This window comes from Magallana gigas, chromosome 9, assembly GCF_963853765.1.
Source record: "Magallana gigas chromosome 9, xbMagGiga1.1, whole genome shotgun sequence".
Classification (NCBI taxonomy): domain Eukaryota; kingdom Metazoa; phylum Mollusca; class Bivalvia; order Ostreida; family Ostreidae; genus Magallana; species Magallana gigas.
The window spans coordinates 23,091,962-23,118,760 of NC_088861.1; the positions used below are offsets into that span (position 1 = coordinate 23,091,962).

A 26,799-nucleotide genomic window follows, 5' to 3' on the forward strand; every position below is an offset into this window, starting at 1 on the left:
GTCTATCTGTATGATATAGGCAAAATGTGATGTACCGTAATTTGCCAAAAATAATACTTTTTTATCTAGAAAATTTCTTTGTGACATGCGTATGCACCCCAATGGAATTTTTATGCTTTTTTAACAGGTTCATTTAAAACATTCAATTTGGTTATCATAATTATGTGCATAGTCTTTATACGGAAACACCACTTCTGTTTGTTTAACACATTTCTTAAACAGTTGTCAATGAATATTATTGTTTCAATTGGGCAAATTTATCAGAAAATGTTTTGCGCATAATCAGTTGCAAGATAATTGTATTTAAATGGCCATTTAAAATTAATATAAATTGTTTACACTGTAATCAGAGCGGTACAATCACCTTCTCCGTGTATACATGCCGCCAGTGCCCGCCATTACAATTATTACAATAATACAATCGTGCCCTTTAATCTGATTGATAGTTGATGTCTTACACCAGAGACATAAATAACAGTTACACCAAAGTTTTTGCACCAAAATCTTTGCTTAAAATAACACAAAAATTAAATACATGTAGGTAGAACTTTACAAAATTTAATAGTTTGTTCCCATGAAACCAACTATAAACATGAATGTAGTGTTTGCCATAAATAAGTTGTGTGAGCAAGTTTTAATTCCAAAAAATTCTTTTAATGTTTGTATTTTCCTTTATACATGTATGTTGCATTTTTTCTCCAAGGATGCATTTGAAGGTGTAGTGACAGAACTGAGGGAAGAGCTTAATGCTGCACAGCGAGATTTGATCACGTCCATGTGTGAGGAAATCTCCCTGGAGAGACTGGACCTACTGCTGGAGATCCTTTTTGAGTGCATTATGCTGACTATAACAGTTCCTAAAGGAACCGACGATGATGATGTCGACATGGCCAAACTTCCGTAAGCTAAGACTGTAGATTGAACATTTTGAGATATTTTTACCTCACTACTCCGAGACTTATACTTTTTAAGACACTACGTCACAAGATGGCGATTTAAATATTTTGTTAAACTGTTTATATCATTCGATTCTGTTGTATATCGTCTTAGCTAATCGTCTTAGCTTATCGTCGTGGCTAAAGTATTGGGCTTCTGAACCGCAGATCATGAGTTCGAATCCGCCTGGAGCTTTTGTTCGCAATTGTACTGGATTCATTTTTTGAAAATGTAATTTTTCATCCAAAATTACACATTTTTTGCCTATTTGACTTAAATACTTCTTATCCATTATGATATCTATCATAATCAAGTAAGTTGTTGCTGATTTGAGAAAATATTTCAAGGTGTAGTGAGCCACCTTTAGAAAGGTTTGTCTTCAAAACTGCCTGACACTGCATGGTGGCATATCTTTTAAAAACTATTTGATAGATTTGTGTCAAGTACCAGAAGTCAGTGTTTAAATCTATTCTGTTCTCTTTACTTTAAGATTACAGCCTGATTTGATGTTCATGATGCAAATTTTTACAATGCAAAATAAGTGCTATTAGTCATACAAATTTATGTAGGTTTGCCTTTTGGCTGTGAAACCTTATGATTGTAAAACACTCAAACACAATTTTTTCAATTAATTGCAGATTGCAAGACACACTCCTTGGATATATTTCTGCCCCACAGTATGACCTTGACCTCAATTACCCAGGATGGACGAATGAAATTATAGAGGGAATTCCAAACGAAGGCGCGGGTTTTACCGCCATTCTTAACAACCAAGCAGTGGATACCTGGCTGTTTTTGTATGCTCTTTTCACAGTCAAACAAAGTGAAAGAAGATAATAGACAATATTACATAAAGGAGTGAATACAGACAAATGAAAGTGAAAGGAAGAAAGTAAAAGGAAAAGCTGATAATATTTAAACTGTGTTAATTGATGATATTTGTATACATTTTGTTGATTTTTTTGGCGAAAGATAGAAATGACTGACTGATATGCATATAAAAGAAATTATATATCTTAAAGATAACCATACATTTCAAAGAAATGGTAATTTATTGGGACCAAATGTTAAATGTGATAGTTAAACTGTGCCAATGTTTGTAGATTATTTATAGCTTGCGACTTTGTTTTGTTTTGAAGTACATTGTGTTTTGTAGTTGATAATTTGTTATCTTTCATATTTTTTTTAAAATGTTTTGATACTGATATAATTTCACAAATCAAATCTATACAATTTGGATATTCAAGTAAATACCAAGTGAATGTGAATTTATACTGGTATTTTGTTCTACTGCATAATAAATACCTGTGATGAAGCTTAGCTTTAATCTGCATACATGTATAAACAAACCATTAAAGCTTACTTAAAAAATGAAAAAAATAATTCTTCTCAAGCTTTGACTGTACAATCATAGTGAGTTGTTTTATTTATAGCAACAATGCCATATTTTGCTTTTATTTCTACTTTAATGTGCAGCGTGGAATTGTAACAAAGGGTATGTTCTCTGAACTTGTTGTTGAAAAAAATATGGCACCTGAATCATGTTGATCAAATACACTGACGTAAGATAGAAATGATCAATATGTGCTTGAATATGTATAGAGGATTTTATAAGTTTACTACATGTAGCTATTCAACATATATTCTAGCTTTAAAGGTTGACAGTTTTTTGTGTAAATTATTTTATTACATTAAGTTACTCCATGGACTATAACTACAACTTTAAAATGCACAGTGTGAAAAATCTTGGGATGTTCTGTTTGGAAATCATTGGAATATGGTTAACCAAATATAAGCATTTATTTACTTATATATGATTATGTATTAGATAACTAAACCACTACTTTTGGAGATGAAATTGGTTTGCTTGAGTTTGGGGATTATTATTTATAAGGGAGGGGGGGGGGGTAACTAAAGCACCATATTTCTAAAGATAAAATTGATTTGCTGCATGTTTCTAGGGAATTGATTTTTTGTTGTTAGTTTTTTTGCCATCAAATATAAGCATTATAATATCATTTTATGTTGGTTAATACTTTCTACATTAAGTTTATCTCTGTGTTATTCACGTGTGCAATAAAACTTTTTATAACAAGTTTGTTGTATTTTTTTTTTAAATAATAAATATCATAAGCATCATTGTCATAGCTGCCCGTGCCTACATGTATCTCCATAAACCAGTGACAATATGTAGATGAAGTGCCTTGAAACTTGTATATAGTTACAAATGTATAAACAAATCCTCAGGGAGAGAACTCAATATTCCCAGGGGTAAATGGGATTTATGTTTTGCATAGAAATAAATAGAGAAAAGGCTTCATAAATTTTCTTTTCAAAAACCATTGGTCCAGGAAATTTGAAACTTATGCTAAACTATCCTAAGATAGTGTAATTATTAAAGTTTGGGGTTTTTTTTTTTTTGCTGTTGACGGTTTCGATGATAAATTGGCTAGAACTCGTCTGGATCGGGTAGATTTCAAGTCCTCTCGGTTTCTATATATAGCATTGAATTACAATTAATTTCCGTATGAAATATATATAGGGAATTTTACTTGGTGGATGTACTCGTGTAAATATAATTCATTGGAAAATTGCCATTTAAAAGCATCATCCATAGCCATAGGGAACCTCAAATGAGCTGAGTATCCCCGATGTATATTTCTATAAATAGGCTTAATGATATGATCTTGTATAAATGTCATTATAAAAGTCAAAGCATCGAATTTAGGGCCTATAGCATAGAGATTGCTGCACTAATTACTTTGTTACAAGTAGGTTTGTTAGTGAATAAATTTATACTTTGTAGATGGAAGAAACGAAATGTAAAAAGGTGATCAACTTATATAAAATGCAACATTTGATCACTTGATATTCACGATAAACGTCTTAGATTTCAAAATTACTGCTCATTTCATTTGTGAAGAAGACCATAAATGAAGACAGACTGTTGAAATATGGGTACACAAGGATACGTTAGATTCTGAATACTATAGTTCAATCTACACTTTACAAAACTTATGCCCCTTGGACGCCATTTTTGGGAAGAACCCATAGATTTCTCACAGTAATTAGACTTTGTAGTTTAGAGGTTTGTCATTTAATAACAGTCCGTTTTCTTTGTGTATTTTGATTGTTCCAAGATGGGGAAATCCACATATCGAAGGAATAAATTTAATTCAGAGAAATTTCGTCACAGGACAACCAAAAAGAAGGGGAAAGTTGATTTTTGACCTTTGGGTTGAACCCGCAAAGAGAAACGTGTGGATTGGATTAATTGTAAAAGTAAAGTTATAAATCCTGTATACAGTATATATAGTACAAAACAAACCTGACAACCATAGCCTAACCGTTTAATATACCTGTGAATTCAGCTAAGCCAAACGTTACTATATATAAGGGTCACCCGGTGTATGTATGTACAATGTACTTGACATCGTTTTTATAGGCCTATAATGAATAAGATGTACAACAACAATCATCAATCAGTCAATGTACTTACCTTATGACTTGAAAAATGTTCATGGTATTCGACTTTTTGATTTTAATCCTGATTGTCTAGTCTATCATCGACGAAAACGCACCAGCATATGCAGCAGTATAATAAGCAGACGACATTCGGCAGGCAATCGGCATGCATCGGACGGGTACGGTACATCGTTACCCTTCGGCAATCCTCGGGTGTAATACTAGTATCCAGTTACGCCTATGTTTAGAAAAAGAGCTTTATATAAAAATATAGAGAAACGTCCTAATTTAACGTTAAAGGAGGTTAAAAAAGGAGGAACTTATTGATATACTGTATGTTGTTTTTTTCACTAAATACATGTGGGGATTTTAAGATAAACAAATCGTATATCAAAAAATTTAGGTAGATATTTGTTGACCTTTAAGCTTATACTGTACGTGAAAATAATTGTATACTTATACCTTTTATATTTTTGGTATATTTGTGTATTCCAGTACAATTAACATCAACTATTTTTAAAAGAAATGCTTCTAAATAAGTTTTATAAAGAATATCGGCATTTGTTATAATACAAACGAATTTCCTAAAAAAAATTTCCATCGTCAGAAACCCATTGCCATTCTCTCATACATACGTTAAGTGTATGCGCGATAAATTTTAGGCTTCAAACTTGCCCTAAAGGCCACATGAAGTAACCACAACATATTATGAAAAAGCACTTTCACAATAAATATAACTACATGTAAGGCATATATTTTTTAAACGCATCTTCGCATAAATAAATCCCCATCTAAAAATAAAACATGCACCATTTCACATGCATGAAAAATCACCAACTTTGCGTGAAAGGGACCAATGCATTTAAATAAGTTAACCACAGCATATTATGAAATAGTGGGCCTACAATGGTGGCATCTTCATGATGAACCAAACTAAACAGAACAATCAACTGCGTTGTCCAATAGAGGGATTTTCATGGCTGTTGTCCAGGGCAATGAGACCTTTGGATACTCTTTCTGATTTTCATATCAAAGTTGATATAAAGAATTAAGTGTTTGCCGTATTGCTGGAACGGACATTATCATACATGTAAAAGGAACAGTTGTCCCGAGTTTTGACTTAGATCTATCTGCAATTCTACTACAGTTATCGCCGAGATCAAAGAGATGCCGCGGACATTATTCTCCAATATACCACGAACGTCATCAGTAAATTATCAGATCAGGGCTGCGTTTTACAAAAGAACTTACGACTTACGACCAAATTAATAAATGCTAATTAATCACCAACTAATCAATGATTAATTCTTATGCCTGGAAAATATAATTATGGAAATTGAAATATTTATAAACAAGTGGTTTTATGTCAATTTTGTTTTCTAAAGATCATTTTACGAGACTGTAAATATTTAAGACTTGATCGTAAGTTCTTTTGTAAAATGCAGTCCAGATATACCTATTTGTCTCGCACTGATCATGAAAGTACAACTTCAAACCGTCAAAATTTTTAAAACCATGTCAATTTCACGTGTTAGTTCCAGTCAAAACGATGTGTATTGCCTCAACTGTTTATTTTTAAGAGATCAATGCGGCTGTTCCTAGGACCTCCCCACCACATTTTCACTGCGTGTTTTACATAAAATATTTAAAGTGTAGTAGTAATAATCGTATTAAATTGCCCTTATGAACATGATTCAAAGATATTTTATAAATAAGTGAAGAGTATTAAAAATCCAAACAAAAATATGTCGTCTGCATGTGATTCCTTTGATCGATACACATGTAAACATTACTAACAAAACCGTTGGGGTTACACGGAACAGCCGTCAAAATTACCTAGATCGTCTCTCTATAGGAGAAACGATCTGTAGAAATACTGGGCTGTTAGTAGAATAGAAATAAAGTTCTTGTTATCGTGAATGTTGCAGGATAACCTCCTCGGTCTCGAAATGTTGTTTAAAATATAAAAGCCTCGGCTAACGCCTCGGCTTTTATATTTCAAAACAACATTTCTCGACCTCGGAGGTTATTCTGCAACATTCACGAAAACTCGTACTTTATTTCTTAATTATTCAGGATGAATTATCTACAATTATTCTAGAGCTAGTGAATTACAAATGTACTACATATGTAATACCTAACATTCAACATTTCGCGACTGTTTATATACACTTCTAATTGAAGTTCGTTGAACTTTGATAAGATTTACTGCCACCCAGTAAATTTAAAATTTACAACATGACACAATGTTGAGTGAACCGGCTTGATATATTTATAAAATAGCTTAATTATTACTATGGAAATAATTATCAACGTGTTTATAAACAATCTCTCCATAATTTTCTAGAGCGGGTCAGTGCTCCATATTTTTCTAATGGTCTAAATCTCCATATTTTTCTAATGGTCTAAATAAGGTATAATGGGAAACAAACCGATTTCAATCAACAAAAACGTGGAGAGATGACCCACTTTACATTAAAAATATCATTTTGTACCCCAACAATTCAACGTTTTGAAAAAATAATATAAGTTCGTAAATTCGTGGCCAAAGTCACACATAATATTTAAACAGCTAATTTTGTTGTGTCTGAAATGGCTCAGTGGTTAGAGTACCTGACATAAACTAACCTTATATATATAGGGTTTTTATGTTATGGGTTCGATACTGCAATTATTTTTCTGGCGATATTTTTTTTCTTATCTTTTATTAAATATATCAAAAACTGAATATAGTTAGAAATCGTGCTTTCGCAAACTTGATTATGATACATTTGATACTAAACCGAATGGGCATTTGCGCCATCTTATTCCCCCATCTTCTTTAAGAAAAATGTTTGTTTAGACATGAAGTGAAAGCCCCCCCCCCCCCTTAAATAAAAATGCTATCTTAAATTTCATGTAAATACAATTTTAGAAAGACCTTATCAGTAATAAAAAATATCAATCAGAAATAGATGTACAATATTTGTTTAGCAGGGCAATTTTTTCATATTTGTTTAATAGAGGTATTTCACTGGTTGTGTTCGGTCTGAAAAACGTAATTCAAAAGTTTCAAGTAAAGAAGATGGGTGGATAAGGCGTGTAAAATGCCCATACACGGTCGGACAAGCTACTGAAAAATTAAATTTATCAATAAACCTGATATTTCAAAAAAATCATTTAAACCAATATATTTACATTCTACTGTGTTTTTCCATTAAATTCCGTGATGTTTAAATGCCTCTAAATGCAACACCTATTCACTGCGTATGAATTTACGAGTAATATACATAAATAGTTCTTAAACCGTGATTTCTATGTTATCGGTTAAAAAATGTATTTCATGAACGTTGTCAAAACACCATGTTTTATAATTATTAAACAAAAAGTGGACTTTATTGTTAAAAGCAACATTTCAAGAGTTATTTATCATGGATTATATTTTCATGCTCGTCGATCTCATCTCAACAGTCTATGTGAAAACCAGTTTAAACCGGTTTTACAAAACAGCTGTTCTTGCTGTTACTTATTCACTCCCTCCGTGATCTGCACTTTATATCGATTTATTTAAGTAAACAATTGATTTCTTCAGTAAGGGAATGTAAATATAAGCATTAAATGATTTATTTTTGACGTCGTCGTGTCAATAACTGCCGTCAGGTGAGCAGACAAATTATCATAACGCGCTAACGCGCGTTATTCAATTTGTCTGCTCACCTGACGGCAGTTATTGACACGACGACGTCAAAAATAAATCATTCAATGCTATAATACATTTGACATATCATTGATTTTTAACCTATTACTTGGAATATGTTGACTTAAACAGGCGTATACGTATCAAAACCTGCAAATACTGTCATTTTTTAGAACTTCAAAGCATTTTCTTTTATAGAGTGGGTCTGTGCTTCATATTATTTTCATAGTCTAAATAAGGTCTATTGAAAATAAACCGATTTCAATCAACAAAAACGTGGAGAAATGACCCATTATACATTAAAACTATCATTCTGTATCCCAACAAAAAATATTAGATAAGCCCGTAAATTCGTGGTCAAAGTCACACATAATATTTAAACAGCTAATTTTGTTGTGTCTGAAATGGCTCAGTGGTTAGAGTACCTGACATAAGCTAACCTTATATATATAGGGTTTTTATGTTATGGGTTCGATACCGCAAAAATTTCTGGCGATATTTTTTTTTCTTATGTTTCATTAGAAATAGTAAAACTGAATATAGTTAGAAATCGTGCTTTTGCAAACTTGTATTGTGATATATTTGAATAGATTTAATTGGGAAAAAATAAATTCAAAATTGTATTTCACTACTAAACCGAATGGGCATTTGCACCGTCTTATTCCACCATCTTCTTTATCATTGCTTTTACTAGAGTTACAATGTATCAATGAAAGTTTCAATGTTGTCATATTATTATAATAGCAGTTAGAAAACGCATTATTTTTTCATGTTGCTGACTTGATATCGAAATTTTTAAAATTTCATATAGTCGCAGCTTTTTTAATCGTAAAATCTTTATTTGGTTTTACTGAATTGTATTGTTATGATTATGATTAGTTATCATTGTAACCTTGAACTTTTCGATCTTTTTTAAAGAAGATAGGTGGATAAGGCGTGTAAAATACCCATACACAGTTGGACAAGCTACTGAAAAAATAAAATATCAAAAAATCTGATTTTGTTTTTAAAAAATCATTTAAAACAATATATATTTAACATATCTTTGATTTTTTACCTATAAATATGTTTAATACTTGGAATATGTTGACTCAAACAGGCGTGTACGTTTCAAAACCTGCAAATACTGTCATTTTTTAAAACTTCAAGGCATTTTCTTTTATAGAGTGTGTATGTGCTCCATATTTTTCTCATATTTTAAATAAGGTCTAATGAAAAACAAGCCGATTTCAACCAACAAAAACCTGGAGAGATGACCCACTATGCATTAAAAATATAATTTTGTATCCCAACCATTGAACGTTTTAAAAAAATAATACAAGTCCGTAAATTCGTGGCCAAAGTCACACATAGTTGTTAAACAGCCTACTTTGTGGTGTCTAAAATGGATCATGGTTAGAGTACCTGACATAAGGTAACTTTAAAGTACTTGGGTGTTTAGGCTGTGGGTTCGAAACATAATCTAGGGTTTATATGACTAATGTTATGGGTTCGATACTACCAAAATTCTATGCAGCATTTTTTTCCTATCTTTTGTTAGATATATTAAAAAATGAATATAGTTAGAAATTGTACTTTTGCAAACTTGTATTATAATATATTTGAATAGATTTAATTTGGAAAAATTATATTCAAAATTGTATTTTACGACTAAACCGAATGGGCATTTGCGCCATCTTATTCCCCCATCTTCTTAACGTTATGGAATATACAACTCGGTTTAATGTTATTTATGTCTCTGTTTACAATAATGCATGTATATATTTAAAAAAAAAAAACGTGAAAAACATATTAAAATTTTTTGATTTTTTTTTTTATCTATCCACACGGAAATAAAATGGTTGACCGTCTCGGTCTCGACATTACACATGAAAATCCCGCCGTCTCGGGCCTTTCCTGCAAAGTTTGTGGAAAACGGCCGAGACTTCCGACTCTACCCGCGAATGTGCCGAAATCAAAGCGAAAGTAATGAAAAGTTCGCTGAAAATATTGTATTGTAATTACTTTGTCACGTATTGAGACAGAAATGTACTGAAACGGTAAGTATTTTAATTTATTTTCTTATGCAGAAAGTGGTCAAATTCTTATTCTGTAGCTGTTCTGCCCCAATTTGCGTAATAAACTAAGGAATCCCATGCGATAGACTTTAGCTACATGTATGTCTGATTGTAAACGATAAAACGTTAAACGTAAACTAAACCTGAGGCTAACATTATTGACTTTTAAGTTTTAATGTTCATTATTTGTGAAGTTCATATTTATACTAATTTATTTGTCGTACGTCATTGTCATGTAGGTCATTGTTGATAATATTAGTTTCTGTTTAAATTATCGGAATTCCAATCCTTGCCGCGTGATTAGATATGGTATCTACAAGTTTTTAAAAAGTAAGGTGGAAAGGAAAGTTGGTCCTTTATTACTAAAACGAAAGAAGGATATTTCGAGTCGTATTTCAGTTCTTGATTCCTCAAATGTTTGTTGCAGAATTAGTAATAACACCATAGTGTTATGCAGGTATATTGGATATTTTTTATTTCTTTGTTTTTTATTTGTTTTACAGACTATATCAAATATATAACATATGTTAGATATGTAAACACTCTGTTACATTACTAGGCTTTTTGTATTCCATTACGTTTTTTCTCAACCAGATTTTTTTAAAATAACAAAACTGTAGTTATTAATAATATATCTTCTTGTGGCTCACAGAATCCAATTTAGTTCAATAACTTCTTAAAACCCGTTTCTGACAAAATGTTAATTTTGCATGTCCTCTATTTTTTAAACAGATTCCTTGCTTTGAATCAGTAACAGTTATTTTAATGTAACAGAATATAGGGGAAATGACCATTAGGCTCTAACCCAAGACCCTTCAGTTTAAAAATCAACACAATCTACAGACTGTGGCACAGGGACGAAGCCCATTTTTGACATTTATTTTAATGTAACAATAAATGGCTACATTGAAATTAATGTCAAAACAGGCATGACTCTTTTGAATTGTGCTAAAGGGTTAAATTAACCCACTAGCTAACTGTGCTAGTAGGTGTCTGACAGTACTGAGCCATTATATACACAAGTTATTACATTAAATATTAACTTACATGTACAGTACATGATGTCACTAAATTTCCAGCTATGACATTGGTATCACAGTCTTGAGGTAACATAAACGTTTGGATGATATGTAAATTGGGATGGGTATAAAAAAAACCCGAACCTTTGGTTATTTTTTGTACATATCTAAGAATAAATCTTAGTAATTTAGAATTTTACATCAAGCTTGTTTATGATGTAGAATGTTCAAGTTTGTTCAAAGGGGTAATAATTTCCATTCATATTTCATCAGAGATAAATATACAACTGAAATTCTGAAAAAGAAATTAAAGACTACATAATTGTGAAGTGAATATGAAAGCAAGCTTAGGATGAGGAAGTAATTTGTTAAAATACAGCGACCAGTGACAACTTAAATTATTGCTGCTATGGTGTAAATGTTTTAGACCATTTATCATTTGAGACTTAATTTGAATATGATAGAGGGGAAAAGTAAAAATTGAATATAAACCCCTTTATTTTAAAAAGTGTAACTATAAGGATCGATGAAAATGTGCAAAATTCGAAGTAATTAAATGATCTTTGGAACATAAGAATGGAGGAAATAAACTAGAACATTTATTTAGATTATTAAGAGTGAATTAAAAATCATATTTTACTCTATATAAAAGACATATAATAATAGATAACCATCATGTAGAGGAAGGAAATAGAAGGACATTCATAGAAACCCTAAATGTCTCCTGGCAACATATTTTAATAATGCAGTCTTTTAAAATCATGACTTCATGGCACAATCCTAAATCTCAGGTTTTTTATGCCCCTTTGCTGCCGTCTGTTGGTCGGTTGGTCTAAGGCTTCCCACAGCAATGTGTAGAAAGTCACTTGTCTGTACTTCATAAAATATGTCGTCATAATCAACTTTGACATCACGATCTGCTTTCCATTCGATAGTTCTCAGGAAATGTACAACGTTAAAAGTGAATTGTTGCCTTTACATAGATGCGTAAACAACTGAATGAAGAAATTTTGATGCATGTAAAAACAGCTTGGCGCAGGTGAAAGATCAATACAATTTAGGAATATTTTATGAATTAAAATTGGTAAAAGATATTAGTTTACCAATGCGAACCATGCTTGGGAAACAAACGAATCTATCCCAGTTTTATGTAAATTGCTTTCAATTAGAAAAAATGTGCTTTATTTTGATGATTTGGCAAAATCTTTTAACAATATTAATTAACGAAATATCTATTTCAAGCCCAAGCAAGAACCTCAAAGTATATGTCATTGACATAAGAAAAGATTTTTCTTAAAAATATTTATGATTTAATGCCATTAATCAGCAGCGCCAATGCGATTTAATTAGATAATTTGCAAATTGTTAGGATACGCACGTCATGTGACAACGAAGTACGTATGACGTCACAAAAATGCATCAAATATAATGTTTAACATTGTTGTCAATATATTTTAAAAATACTTCAAGTCAAAGTATTTTTTTCATTGATTCAATATCATTTTAAAGACGTATTTTAGCTCCGAGACACCTTAACATCGCCGCTCTGTTGTTTAGGTTAAAAATTGATTTTGGGTACGATTGAACAATTTTTGACATACTTGTGTTCCGTGGACTTCAAAAAATGCCTATTATTTTCAGTTGCACCTACTGAAATAAAATTTGGTATACAGATTTATTATAAGAATATCTAGATCAATTTGGATTTTGGGTTTGATAAAGCAATTTTTGACAAAGTTATGCCCCTTGAACTTCAAAAAATTCAATCTTTTTGCACGTTTCCGTTCATTTTCTTCAAATAAGTCTTCAAATGAGGGGGACATATGTGTTTCACAAAAATCTCTGGTTAATTTTGATTTTCCATTCATATTACTTTCCAAATGAAAGCTGAATACTAGTAAAAAACAACAAACTGTGTGGAATTAACAACAATATGCTGCAGCTATTTAATATTTTGGCATATTTTAAAAATGTACAAATACATATTAATTGTACAACGCACCGTAAATTTGAATTAAATTGATTCTACTTTGATTAAACATTTCCTAAAACTTAAACTTAAATGTGCATGTATTTAAGACAGTGTCGTCCTAAACTCAGGCTGTTTTTTTTTTTTAGTGGTATGCATTTCTTTATACATGTATAGCTAATAAGCTGGTTCTAAAAAACAACTTGACAAAAACGGGTATTTGAATGAAAACCTTATATTTCTAGACAAATAAATAAGAAAATTCTTTTCAACTCATGAGTTAAAGCAAAGTCCTAGCAGCTATAGCCGTTTACATAATTGGTAATGATAAGTATAGCAAATTTTTAAATAATGCATGGTTTCTTTCACCAGTCTACAATTTATGCTAATTATGGCCAAAAAAAATAAATGCATTGGATTATAAATTATGAAGAATTTATATGTGAAAGTAAATTCATTCAAACTATTAAATATGTCAATTGGTATTGCTAATTTTTTAAACTATAAAATAATTATAAAAGTTCTAAATTTTGTTATTTTTCACCTCCACAGGACTCGGAATCAATTGCAGATCTATTCTTAATTTTGTTATATAAATTGGTCATAACCCAAAAGTTTTGCAAGGATTTGTGAAGAATTTTTCTGGGGACTCCACAAAACTTCCCTCAGATTTTGCTCTATCTGTGTTTGTGCTAAATGATTTTACTATACAAGAAAGCAAATGAATGTGATGATCGATATACTGCTGAAAAGTTAACATGAAAAGAAAATAATGGAAGGCTTTTATCCTGGGTGCTGATATTAGTATTACTCTATTGTGTTAAGGTCACCTGAGATTCTAAGGTCAGAAATGTGAAATCCATTGTTCTGATTAGGTGGCAAGCTAAGGGTATTGACCATTTCTTTTACCAGTATATTATCTGCATAAACACAATTTTCTCTATGCATAATGTCCAAAGTCCAAAGAAAATTATGACTTGAACAATGCCTCCAATGGTTGTCATTCTCCCCCTCCCTTTCCCCCCCCCCCCCAAAAAAAAAATCTAGATTGTTCATTATCCTAAATAATGTTCAGACTCGCCATCTTAACATTTAATATATTTTCTAACCATGCTCTATATCCAATTTGATAATTCACAAGATATTGATATTTTGAACGTTGAAATGCATTTTTTTGGATCTAACATTTGGCTGTTATACACAAAAAAGTGACAGTTAATAAGTCCTATGGTTTTCCTCACCCATACTTGCTGTAATACTAGTATCTACAATAACTCATGAATTGGGTTTGTTTTGTAGGAGGAATCATCCATAATGCTTTGTGAGTGTGGATTCACACTGCAAGGCAGTGCAAAATTCTGTCCAGAATGTGGGAAGAGGATGTTGGCACAGGACATCCAGACTGCCCCATGTCCCAACACAGTGGAAGATGGCAGAAGAACTCCAGTATGTGGTACAATAATCCAAAGCTCCAACAAGTTTTGTGTGGAGTGTGGCTGGAAAATATCTCTCCAAGCATTTCTGCCAGGGGCTGCAATGTGTAATGGAAAGAAACCCAATGGAAAACCATGTGACAACATAGTAACACCGAGCATCAGATTCTGTTCAGAGTGTGAAAATCCTCCAAATACTGGACCAGCCCAGGAGACCATTTCAACAGGTAAATCAAAAGTTTTAAAGACCTAAAAAAAAAAAATCAACATTTTTTCATTGATGCAGGAATGTTTAAGAACTCTCTTGTAAACCAACTATTAGCTTTTCTGAATCGATGGTCTATTTGTCTGTTCATATGTGAACTTTCACATGTTTTAATGCCAGTTGTTTTAAGGTAGAATAACACAACCGAAAATTTTTCCCAAATTAACACAGTAAATTATTTGATTATGAAAGTTATGATGATAACTCAACTGTGCATATGTCAAATTAGCGCAAAATGCAGTTTGGGGATAAAAAATGAATATCTGAAAAATTCAATTCAGAAAGTAACAACAAAAGCCCTTGTGGTATTCGAATTGGGGATGCAAGGATCACAAGCTATATTCACTAGGCTATGGAGTAAGTTACATGTTGCCATCAATAAAATCATTTAAATAAAACAAAATGTCGTTTTGATCAGGGATCATCCATTTTGTGATGATGTGTTATTCCACCTTTAAGCCAAATTTAACCAAACTTGGTACAAAGCACTCTGATGCTGAGAAGAATGAAAATTTTAGGATAAAGGGCCAACCTTTTTTCAGAGGGTGGATTATTACAAAATTTCTCTGCCTCTTTCTCTACAGCTTGTTCAAAGTTACTTATTGCTGTACCATTAAAAACTACTTCATTTTTTCACAGCCCCAGCTGTTGTGGAGAAGACTGTATTGAATAAATCAAATGAATGGAAAGAAGATTTGGACAATGAAAATAAAAATCAAAGTGCTCAAACAGACAAAAGACAAGATCATACAAGTGAAGATATGGACTTTGAAGTTGTGTCGTTTAGCTCTAGTGAGGGAGAAATTGTGAAAAGGAGCCGCAGCTATGAAGAAGCAATAAATCTAGAGAATAGTTCAGATTTCTGCAATGGCCAGTTAACTAAAATTACCACAGAACTGAATTCTTCTAGTCTGAATTCAGAGTTACAACAACATGGAGAAAATCCAGGGATTCAGGAAATGATGGATTCCATGGAGATTGTAGAACATCCATCTGGTGGATCAGTGGAACCTTTTCTACCAGAAGAGGGAGAGAATGGAAATAGGAAAAATGAAAAACAGGCAAAATCTCAAGCATTGGACATTCCTAAAGATTATACTGGAAAAGGTGGTGTTATATCTGGTACTTCAGAAGTAAATGTATCACAAGATATCATACATGAAACTGGTGATGCCCCAAGTGGAACAAGGAGCTGCAGAAGTCTTTCCACTGAGGATATGGAGAAGCCACCAGACACCCCAGGTCAGAATAAAGGAAAAAAATGGGAAATACAAGACGCATCAATTCAAAATGAATTTTCAGAAGATAAAATAAAAGATAGTGGAACACTCTCCACAGAAAACACAGTGTACAAGCCTTCTTGGAGTAAAAATAGTGGACAAGAGCAGCAAGTAAATGAAGACTCAGTAAAATTGGATGAAAGAAAGAGGAAATCTCCAGAGACTGAGAATGTAGATCAGAGTAAAAAGCAGCATTTATCTAAGGATCCGTCAAAAGGAGGTGATACAAAAGGAAAAGATGGAGTGAAATTTAAAGCAGAAGTAAAAGAAGAAGACAATGTTGTGAAAGACAAAAGCAATGAGGGAGAAGTGTTGGATGGACAGGGACAGGATGAGGAAGAGGGAGAGGAAGATGAGGAAGAGGGAGATGAAGAAGAACAGGGAGAAAATGATGGAGAACAGGAAGAAGATTCTAGCAGTGAGAGTGATGAAGGGAAAACAACTGAAAATGAACAGAAAGATGGAGTTAAAAAGAAAAAACGCAAAAGAAAAAAGAAAAAACTAAAATATCAGATTAAGAAAAATCAAATTCCAATGAAATCAACAGACAACAAAACCCCTGTATCAAAAAATGCTGATAATGACGATGAGGAAGATTCTAAAGATAAAAAGAAACACGAGAAGGAAAAGAAAAGTGAACAAAACAGAAAGTTGAGATCTCAGACATCCAAAGAAAATGATGCTGCCAATGTGGGGTCTACAAAGCCTGAAGAAAATATTGGAACAAACAACTATGAATCAGGCCAGCCAACATTAATGAAAAACAGTCAACCTACAGCAAAACATCAACCAGGAAAAATTGTTATTCCTGTTCAATTTGAGGATAAAGATGAAAAAGTAAGTAGCTGCAATACATTGTAGTTTGTGAAAGGAGGATATCACAATTTTGGTCAAAGTTTATTTTTCCGTTTCTAATGTGTACAGTGCTTCAGTAAGGCATATCTATTAGTAAACCAAAAGTTGAGTGTTAGTGTTAGTAGTGTTATATGAGAGATACAGAGATCACGGTTCTTTGTTATGTAAACAAAGTTTACATCATGTTTTTGTTTACATTTTGAAATTCCTGGTTTAGACCTAAAATGAATGTGACAAACACTAGGAACTTTTTTCTATGTTCAAAACAAATTAGCAGATAGAGAACTTTTTCTGGTATATTAAACTAATTATATGTATGTATACAAAACATGGCACAAGCCTTGTTTACATAGCAAAGAATTGTGAGCTCTGTATCTTGCTTATAAATCTTTGACTGACACTCAAATTTTGGTTGCTCATTACTTAGGAATGCTTTGTAAACAATAAAAACAGAAAAATAAAATTTGAGCAAAATCGTGATCATGCCCCTTTAAAAGCACAAGTCAGTGTCGAAAGAATCTGGAGCCTGGAAAGCCTTTTTCTTTGATTATAGCAATTCATGACCTACACAATTTAATCAAAGTACTGAAGAACTGACGGGAGTTGATTTTGTCGATGTTTATTTATTTTAAAATCAATAATATGTTATTTTGCATGACAAGTACATGTAGTTTCTAATTTGAATTACGCACATTTTTATAATATGAATTTTTGGACTTTTTCGACAAGAATGTCGAGAACCCCCAATATGAATCATGTTAAATAATATTTAAAGATAAAATTAATTCAATCAGACTATGGATCAGTAATAGAAATATTTCTCGAAAATTGTTTGGATCCAAGCAATATTGAACTCTAGTCTCGTTCAACCAAACGCTCGGCTAACCCCGTATATCTCCGACAAGGATTTGCGGAGACAGCCGAGCGTCGAGTTGAACGAGACTAAATTGAACTCTGGCGTAGGAATACATACGACTACAAAAAATATTTAAATTGTTCGAACCATTTAAAATCTGACTATTTTCAAAGTATTTATAAATAAGTTTCTTTGAAAAACCATGTTTCAGCATACATTACATCGAATTTATTAATTATTTTCAAGAACTAAGTCTTGTCAGCAGCAATGATTTGTGCTGAGGTCCAAACACTGTTTCACTTTCGGTTTGTCTGAGTAACTGCATAGGAGAGTTGATTTAAAATCAACTCCCAAAAATGAGTTGTATGCAGTGATAATTTCTATGTTCAACTTTGATAAACATGAAAATGGACTACATAGTTATTGAAACACAAACCTTGATCTACATTGTTCTTACCAAAAACTTAAGTAGAGTAATTGTTTTTAATTTTATGACTTTAGATTGACCTGATGCATTGATATAATTATGCCATACTATTATAACAATATAAATGAAAAGATTTATTGTAGTTTACTGAACTTTAGAATTTGATTTAAACTTTTATGTATGCAGGCTAACATAGGAGGAGCAAGTTTTGATGGAAAAAGCCAGACAACCGCCACAGCCCCACCTGAAGGGTAAATAAACAGATTAAATGCTCTTTATATGTAAAATACTTGAACATGTCCTAACTAATTTTCTGAAGCTCACATATCAAACTGAATTTGAAGCTGCATCTAAGATTTTCTGACCAGTTTTTATCTGGTACTTTTTTAGCTCACCTGAGCTGAAAGCTCAAGCAAAAGTTTCTGTTCATTTTCTTAGCAGAGGATGAACATATTGAAATGAAATTTGGTATACAGGTTCATTATGATAAGTTCGATATTGGGCACAATCGAGCTATTTTCGACAGAGTTATGGCCCTTGGACTTAGAAAAATTCCAAATATTTGCAGTTTCCGCTCATTTTCTTCGCAGAGGATGAACATATTGAAATGAAATTTGGTATACAGGTTTATCATGATACTATATAGGTCAAGTTCGATATTGGGAACGAAATATTGGGAACGAACGAGCTATTTTTGACAGAGTTATGGCCCTTGGACTTAGAAAAATTTCAGTAATTTGCAGTTTACGTTCATTTTCTTTGTGAATGTTTCCCAGGGAGGGGGGCATAAGTGTTTCACAAACATCTCTTGTTATGCCTAGTGTTGCTCAGATGAGCGATGTGGCCCATTGGCCTCTTGTTTTCTTTTTGAGTCGGCTCGCGAAGCGAGTGAGTCCTTGTTATCATAGCCGTTTCTGCGAAAAAATTTGCACTACATTATTCATGCGCTAAAGAAAATAGTGCATGCATTAACCTCTTTTATTTGCGTGATTGCCAATTTGAAATGGTTAAACAATCTCATCTTTATTTACACATACATTTTTAAAATTTTTATTGATGTTTAAAAAATAAAACAAATCAAAGTAGTTTTTGTTCGATCGCTGCCCATGAATTCGACAACTTGCACGCGGAAAATCTTGTTCTGTATTAATGAATGTAACTATTTGAGAAGTTCCGAATGGAGATGTGTGTAAAATCTATTTTTAGAAAAACCCAGTTTGTTTTTCAATTGAGCTCGCGAAGCGAGAAGACCCTTGCTGTCATCAGATCTCTTGGAGTGGAATTTGAGCACAAACATGAATTGATAATGTGGGATATAATGCAAATAGTTTTTATTCTTCGTCATTGAAATATACTGGTCCTTTTTCTCTATCCTGCAAAATGTGTATCGCTCGTGCATATCAGACACGCATTGCCAATCTGGCAGGCATTGAAATATCAACAGAACGTGTTAAATCAAAGTACTGAAAGTACTGACACGAGTTATCAGACATTTATAGACCCTTTTCTGCTTTCAATAATCGAATTTGAAATAAATCATGAATTAGGTATATAAATATCTTAATATTTGGCTACAACATATCAAAGATAAAAAAAAATCATGAATCGTGAAAGATAATTTTTTAAATGAATAATCGATAGAGGAGGATATCTAAATATTATTATCATATAATTTAATATGATAAAGGTAGTCTCATAAAGGTGATGTCTGCCACAATGAGCCCTGTAATCTTTGTTCACCTATGTTTAATTTATTTACAAAAGACAGAATTTTTTTTATGTATTACTAACAATGTAATAAAAAAAATTCCATCGAAATATTGACATGTTCAGAGTGAGTCGACTCTTAGGTCCTTCAGGCTTTGATTTTAAACAATTTTTTGATGACCACACAATTTTATGTATTGTAATGAATTCAGGGTAACTGCATTGATATACATTTTTATATAGATATAAGCAAAATAATGTAAAAACAATAGTAATGTTTCAACAATTATTATTTTAAAATTTGATGTAACTATAACAACACCAAAAACTGCTTTAATTATAATCTGTATTTTTACATGTTTTAAACAGACGACCATTGACAAGGAGTGGTAATTTGATTGAGATACATTTCCATGCTGTTGCATCCCCCAAATTCCTAGTGAATCCTCAGAACAGCAGGGTTTGCATGAGGTTTAATGCTCACGAGCTTCATGGATGGAATTCCTTTTACTCTACAGAATATGTTTGGTAAGAATTTTGAATTATCTGAGTTAACCCTTTACAGCATTGATGAGGCTTAAGTACCTCATTGGTGGATCTAGAATTAGTTAATGGGGGTTCCCCCCCCTGGAAATTTCAAATCTATTTAATCCCCATAGTGAATTTACTGATAATAGGCTACAAACCAGAAGTGAAGGCTCGCTTGAAAAATTATGTCTGTGTATTTTTGGTAGAAATTTTTGTGTAATTTCAAAATCAGATTGTTAAGGCTGTTAATTCAAGCAGAAATTCCCATGCTCTGCCACAAGGATTTTGTGCTTTAACAATAAAACTTATTAAAGGCTTAACCCATAAAAATTAATGCTGAATCAGTACATATTAAATATGTTTTTGTATTATCCATAGCTGTATGAACACAAACAGAATTTTCAAGATACAGGAAAAAAATACTCATAATACTGTAGACATATTTTTTTCCAGGGGGTCATAATTCCTCGGAATCACAATATCAATTTAATCAGCGGGTAAAAATTTATGCAGATTCTTTGAATGAAAAAAAAATCATTGGAATAATTATTATTAAATTAAGTTCTGAGCGATTTTCATTACCTAGAATTTGTCCAACTTTGGACTTAAATTGTAAGAACTGTTCACAGTGAACAGTAATTATCAGTTGTGCACTGGTCGGTAGTCATTAGTTAGCCGTCAAGATTTTACGACGCTGGCTAAAATTGTCTTGTGAAACACCGTACAAGCAGTGTCTTAATCCCTTAAGAGAAAACAAGGCGATTACAACCATTATTCCACAGAGCAGAGATATAAAATGGCAAAGTATGCTGTGGAAAATGGGGTAATGAAAGCTTCTGAACATTTTAGTAAAGTGTTGGGAAAGCCAGTAAATGAGAGTAGCATCAGAACAATGAAAAAATCTTACATTTTGAAAAAAGTTACAACAGAATCGGATGAATTCCAGGACGGACTCCCGTGCAACAAACGCGGAAGACCAACTTTGTTGGGCAAGTTTGAGGAAGATGTTATCGACTACATAAAAAATCTTCGACTTTCGGGAGGTATTGTCAATAGACCGTCAAAAATCGTCTACATCTGGTTGAATTCGGCGGATCTATTGATTTAAACAATTCCTGGGCTCAATCATTTCCCCGACGGTTAAATTTTGTCCAACGCAAGGGTACGAAAGCTGCATGAAAATTACCCGAAAATTTCCCAGAACAAAAAGAATTGTTTTTGTCAAAAATTGAAGAAATCTTTACAGAAAACCATATTCCCGATGACCTGATCATCAATTTTGATCAGACAAATGTTTACATTGTGCCTGTAGGTGATTTCACATTAGAGGAAAAAGGATTAAAACAGGTCCCTATTATTGGACTTGAGGATAAAAGACAGATAACTGTCCTCCTTGGATGTACCATGTCGGGCTACTTTCTCCCCCTCAAGTTATCTACGCAGGCGGAACGAATCAGGTTCACCCGAAATTTCCATTTCCTGATGATTGGCATATTACCCATACATCAAATCACTGGTCCAACTCAGAGAGCATGTGTGATTATGTTGAAAAAATTATAGTACCTTATATTGAAAACGGGAGAGAAAAATTGCCATTGTGTCGCTCCAATGTACCTGCTTTGTGCATATTTGACGTTTTCAAAGCACATCAAGTAAACGAGTTCAAAGATCAGCTGACTCGCAACAACGTCAGGATGCACTATGTTCCCGCCAGCTGCACATCAGAATTACAACCGTTAGATCTTGCTGGAAATGACGAATTCAAAAATTGCATAAAGAATCAGTTTTCTGAGTGGTACGTGGATCAAATTAAAAAAGAAATGAAAAGGGGAAAAACAATGCAGTCTTTAAACGTAGATCTACGATTGTCAACATTGAAAGCCATTCATGCGGGGTTCCTGGTCAAGGCACATCAGACAGTTAGAAGCGAAACCATTCTGCAAGGTTGGGAAAAATCGGGAATTCTCACGTGATTGAAAAAGTTAACGTATTCTGAATATGTGTCCATGTTATTTTACAGGTTTTTCAATTAACTGTTTTTTTTTATCTGTTTACATGCATGTCGTATTTTAAAAGCCAAATAAATATTTTTATCTTTATCAACTGTCAATTTATGGGTTCACATGTCGTTTAAATTATGAGTTGATCAGTTTTATCAATTAAAAGTCAGAGCTCAAAGGGATAAAAAAATTGCAGTAAAAACATGGTCTTAGCGTGTAGTTAATTAGGTCATTGAAAGAAAGACCCGCTTGGGGCTATTTGTCGTCTGACACGTGCCGTTATCTCAAGCTGGCAGAAATTTAAATTTCATGCACGTAAATTTACAGAAAATTCAAATCTTTAGGAGATTAAATTATTTATTATGTGAATTCTCAATACAAATTTGTTTGACAGTTTGCATAGATAAAAATGATAAACTTTGGGTACACGTATATGCAAGTGTTATATAATGTAGTAACTTCCGATTATCCTTATTCATGTAATGCAATTTCACAAAAATTTCATTCCAAAATGCACTTTAAGTACACTGGGAAAAAATTCCGCGGAAAATTTGTGCCCGCGTTCATAGCGTAAATTAATACCACGCAGACAAAAGTACGTCTACAGTAATTTAGATGTTAATATATGATGTAATAACACAATTCACTGATTTGTGGTAATTTATATTGAATTTTCAATTCATTTGTTAATGAAATGTAATACATTTTTCAGCGCAATTGATAATTACACTGTTGTAACATACAAATTGGTAATACCAAGACGGCTGCTCTCTGGACAGGGATTGTTATATTCGTACTGCGTAATTATCAACAATGATGCACAGCACCCGGTGAATGAATATTTCTATGACTCAATTAAATGGGAAGAAGGACAAAAAAGAGTTTTGTCAAACAGGGAAGAATTGTCAGGTAAAGAAGAAATTTCTTCCGAAATTAAGCAGCTGTTTTGATTAAATTTAATGTAAATTTGATATTAATTATAATTATAAATGATCAGTCTGTAAAATGTTGTTAATTGACATAATTCTTCCCTTTTTCTTATATGAACTAGCTTGTATATCAAGCTTGTTGTTCAAGTTTGATATTTTAAGTTTAAGAAAGTAGAATAATTTAATTAAAATTGTATTACAATAAAACATTCTAATTTTGGTGACAAATGAGAAGCATATCTGCTTTATGCTATAAACTTCCTATTAATCTCTATTTATACTTCCTATTTTAGCTATTCATTTATTAGGCTTGCCACTTAAATTATCTATAAAGATATATATGGGACTGTTTTGTTTAGTTTGGATAGCCAGTTTGGAGACAATTTAAAAAAAAGAAATTTGTTGGTTATGAAATTAGGGTCATTTGTCTGATATGCCATATCCAGTAAATAATGAAAATTTGTTAGTGATACACTGTATTAAATCTCCATATCAAGATGTGCTAGATATCCTAAACAAATTTTAGGAGTTTGAATTTTTATGACTGAAAATGTTTGTATGGCAGATGTCTGGAATCAGTATGATGGTGTCTTGAACCAATTCCCAGAGAAAGGACTTTACCAGAAATTTAAAGCCTTTATTGGATTAGATGACTATGAAAAGAAGTTGGAGAATGACCTTAGATTATCTGTCAAAGCATTTTTTCCAAAATGGAAGCATTTTCAGACAAATGGAGAGGAATGTTCCCCTGCAGATGTAATGGATTCACTGACAACACTATACACAGGATTAAAAAAGAATTACTACAAGACATGCAAAAAGTGGAGATATGAACCAGATTTTATCCAAGCTATCGGGAAGGTAATACAGATGCTCAGTAAATATTTTACTAATTTGATATTCAAGTTCACATAATGTGGTAATAGATTTTCTTTTATTACACCATTTTGAATTACCACTTTTATTATAATCCCCCTAGGTTGAAATTGTTTCTCCTTTAAAAAATATTTTTTTGTTAAAATTTTTAGCTTGCTTGAGCTAGAGAATAAGGTGGGCTTTTCTGAACAATATTTACTCTGAATCAGTATAGTCACAGCTGTATGCAGCATTAAAAGTATCTGTAATGTTATCAGCATATTAAGGTAGTTCACAACATGACTGTGCAAAGTCAGAACACCAGTGGCTTTAAATTTCAGGTTCTTACAGTAAACATGGAACCCACATGTAAAATTATTCTTTAATCCCAATAGAAGGCTAAATTTCACGAAAATCAAAATATTTACATTCCACATATTTTTAGGGAGGTAAAAGCTCAAGTGAGCTATTCTGATCACATTTTGTCTGTCGTCCGTCTGTCTGTCTGTCTGTAAACTTTTCACATTTTCAACATCTTCTCAAGAACCACTGGGCCAATTTCAACCAAACTTGGCATAAAGCATCCTTTGCCTAATGGGATTCAAAGTTGTGAAAATTAAGGACCAAACCTTTTTGCAAAGGGAGATAATTAGGAATTTATGGAAATTTTCAAGAAATTTTCAAAAATCTTCTTCTCATGAACCATAAGACCAGGAAAGCTGAAACTTGTGTGGAAGCATCCTCAGGTAGTGTAGATTCAAAGTTGTGAAAATCATGATCCCCAGGGGTAGGATGGGGCCACAATGGGGGGTCGAAGTTTAACATAGGAATATATAGAGTAAATCTTTAAAAATCTTCTTCTTAGAAATTAATCAGCCAGGAAAGCTGAAAGTTGTGTGGAAGCATCCTCAGGTAGTGCAGATTCAAAGTTCTGAAAATCATGATCCCTGGGGGTTGGGTGGGGCCACATTGAGGGGGGGGGTGTTAAAGTTTTACATAGTTTTACATAGGAACATATAGAGTAAATCTTTAAAAATCTTCTTCTCAGAAACTAATCAGCCAGATGATTCTTTACAATTGTTAAGACTTTGGCCCCAGGACATTTCCTCGGCCTCACAAGAAGGTTCAGAGTTTGATGTAGGTTATCCCATATATATAAACAATTGTTAAGGAACTTTTTGAGAACTGCAATACTCAACATGTGATATGACTATAAAATCATCCTGTTAGAAAAGGGACTAATGATTATAAACATAAGAATATCCAGGGGGAAAAATGGATTTTATTTATACATGGTCTACATGTATTATTGTACATTGTCCAGATAGTTTGTATTATGAGTCCATTAAGCTGATTTTATCATACCTATTGTTCCTCAGGTGAGTGATGTGGCCCATGGGCCTCTTGTTTGCTTGTAAAGTGTGCTGAGAGCTACAGCAGTTATAACTCTATAATACACATAGGGTACTCAAAGGTTAAAATGACAAGTTTTATTATGAGGCAACAAACATTGAACGCTGTAAAATGCAACGTCACAAGGGAAAATCAAAGTTCATGCATGTGGCTGTTACAGTAGCTGAATTTTAAGGTTACTGTATAAATCACATTTGCAGACAAGGCAATAAGTTAAAAAAATGTAAAATATAAATGTAAGCAATTAAATCATGATTTTTTTTAAAGATACAGTCTCAAAGCTACAGCGATGTATGCATACAAATTTTCATAACGCACTGACTCGCGTTACTCAATTTGTATGCACACACCGCTGCAGTTATGAGACTTTATCTTTCAAAAAATCATGATTCAATGTTATATTAAATCCAGTGTAATACAGGTTTGTTAATGTTCAAAACACATATCCTCTTTTTCAGCTTTGAGTTTATAAAAGGTAGTTACATTTTTGCTAAAGAAAAAAGGATTGAAATTAACTTGCACAAACAATTATGCCCTTACTTTTTCTACATGTTGTAGCTCTTTTAGAAAATATTTAAATAAAAATTTCACAGTTTTTTGGCACTGCCTTATGTTTTAAAGAGAATTTATCTATGATAGTCATATTAAGTGTAAAATCATATTGGTAAAACAGTGACATCTGGTCTTACGAATACCAGGCCTGTAAAGAGGTTTCAGAGGGAATGTATTGGAATATCTTGAACATTTTTCTCAAAACCAGAAGAGGACAGAGTCTGATATTACTTAGCTAACTTCCTGATATCTATATACTATTCTTATATTTTTTCAGGCAATATTCGAGGTTGTTCAGCCAGTGTTTGAGGCTTTGGCGGAAAACAAGGATATCATCTCGGCAATTGCAATGATATGCCTTGCAGAAGATTTTCATATTTCATTAAACCAAAGCAGGAAAAACACTCTTTTCCATTGTTTGGTGTTGAGAGGGGACAGTCAAACAAAATCATGCACAGCTTACAATGACCTGCTTGATAATTACAAGGATATGATACCGTAAGTATTTATATATTTTCATTCCACATAACTTTTGCACAAATGTTGAACACTGTTAAGGTGCAACATCTCAAGCAAA

General features: G+C 32.6%; 2 protein-coding genes across 6 annotated transcripts in view; both read left to right on the forward strand.

Moving 5' to 3' along the window:
- LOC105349012 (E3 ubiquitin-protein ligase rnf213-alpha) overlaps positions 1-3,032 on the forward strand; it is a 108,572-nt gene extending 105,540 nt beyond the window's left edge. For all 3 annotated transcript variants that reach the window (XM_066072384.1, XM_066072386.1, XM_066072385.1), the window contains exons 92-93: positions 704-900; positions 1,575-3,032. In XM_066072384.1, coding sequence (XP_065928456.1) covers positions 704-900; positions 1,575-1,773 — 396 coding nt within the window. In that variant the 3' untranslated portion in view covers positions 1,774-3,032. The remainder of the gene's footprint in view (positions 1-703; positions 901-1,574) is intronic.
- Positions 3,033-9,990: 6,958 nt separating this feature from the next.
- The window catches only part of LOC105324838 (E3 ubiquitin-protein ligase rnf213-alpha), an 84,399-nt gene continuing 67,590 nt past the window's right edge, over positions 9,991-26,799 (forward strand). For 2 of the 3 annotated variants that reach the window (XM_066072388.1, XM_066072387.1), the window contains exons 1-8: positions 10,477-10,591; positions 14,422-14,782; positions 15,460-16,937; positions 18,425-18,489; positions 20,315-20,473; positions 23,186-23,382; positions 23,968-24,263; positions 26,500-26,720. In XM_066072388.1, coding sequence (XP_065928460.1) covers positions 10,586-10,591; positions 14,422-14,782; positions 15,460-16,937; positions 18,425-18,489; positions 20,315-20,473; positions 23,186-23,382; positions 23,968-24,263; positions 26,500-26,720 — 2,783 coding nt within the window. In that variant the 5' untranslated portion in view covers positions 10,477-10,585. Of the gene's footprint in view, positions 10,117-10,476; positions 10,592-14,421; positions 14,783-15,459; positions 16,938-18,424; positions 18,490-20,314; positions 20,474-23,185; positions 23,383-23,967; positions 24,264-26,499; positions 26,721-26,799 lie in introns of those variants that run through there. The other variant, XM_066072389.1, reaches the window with a different exon arrangement.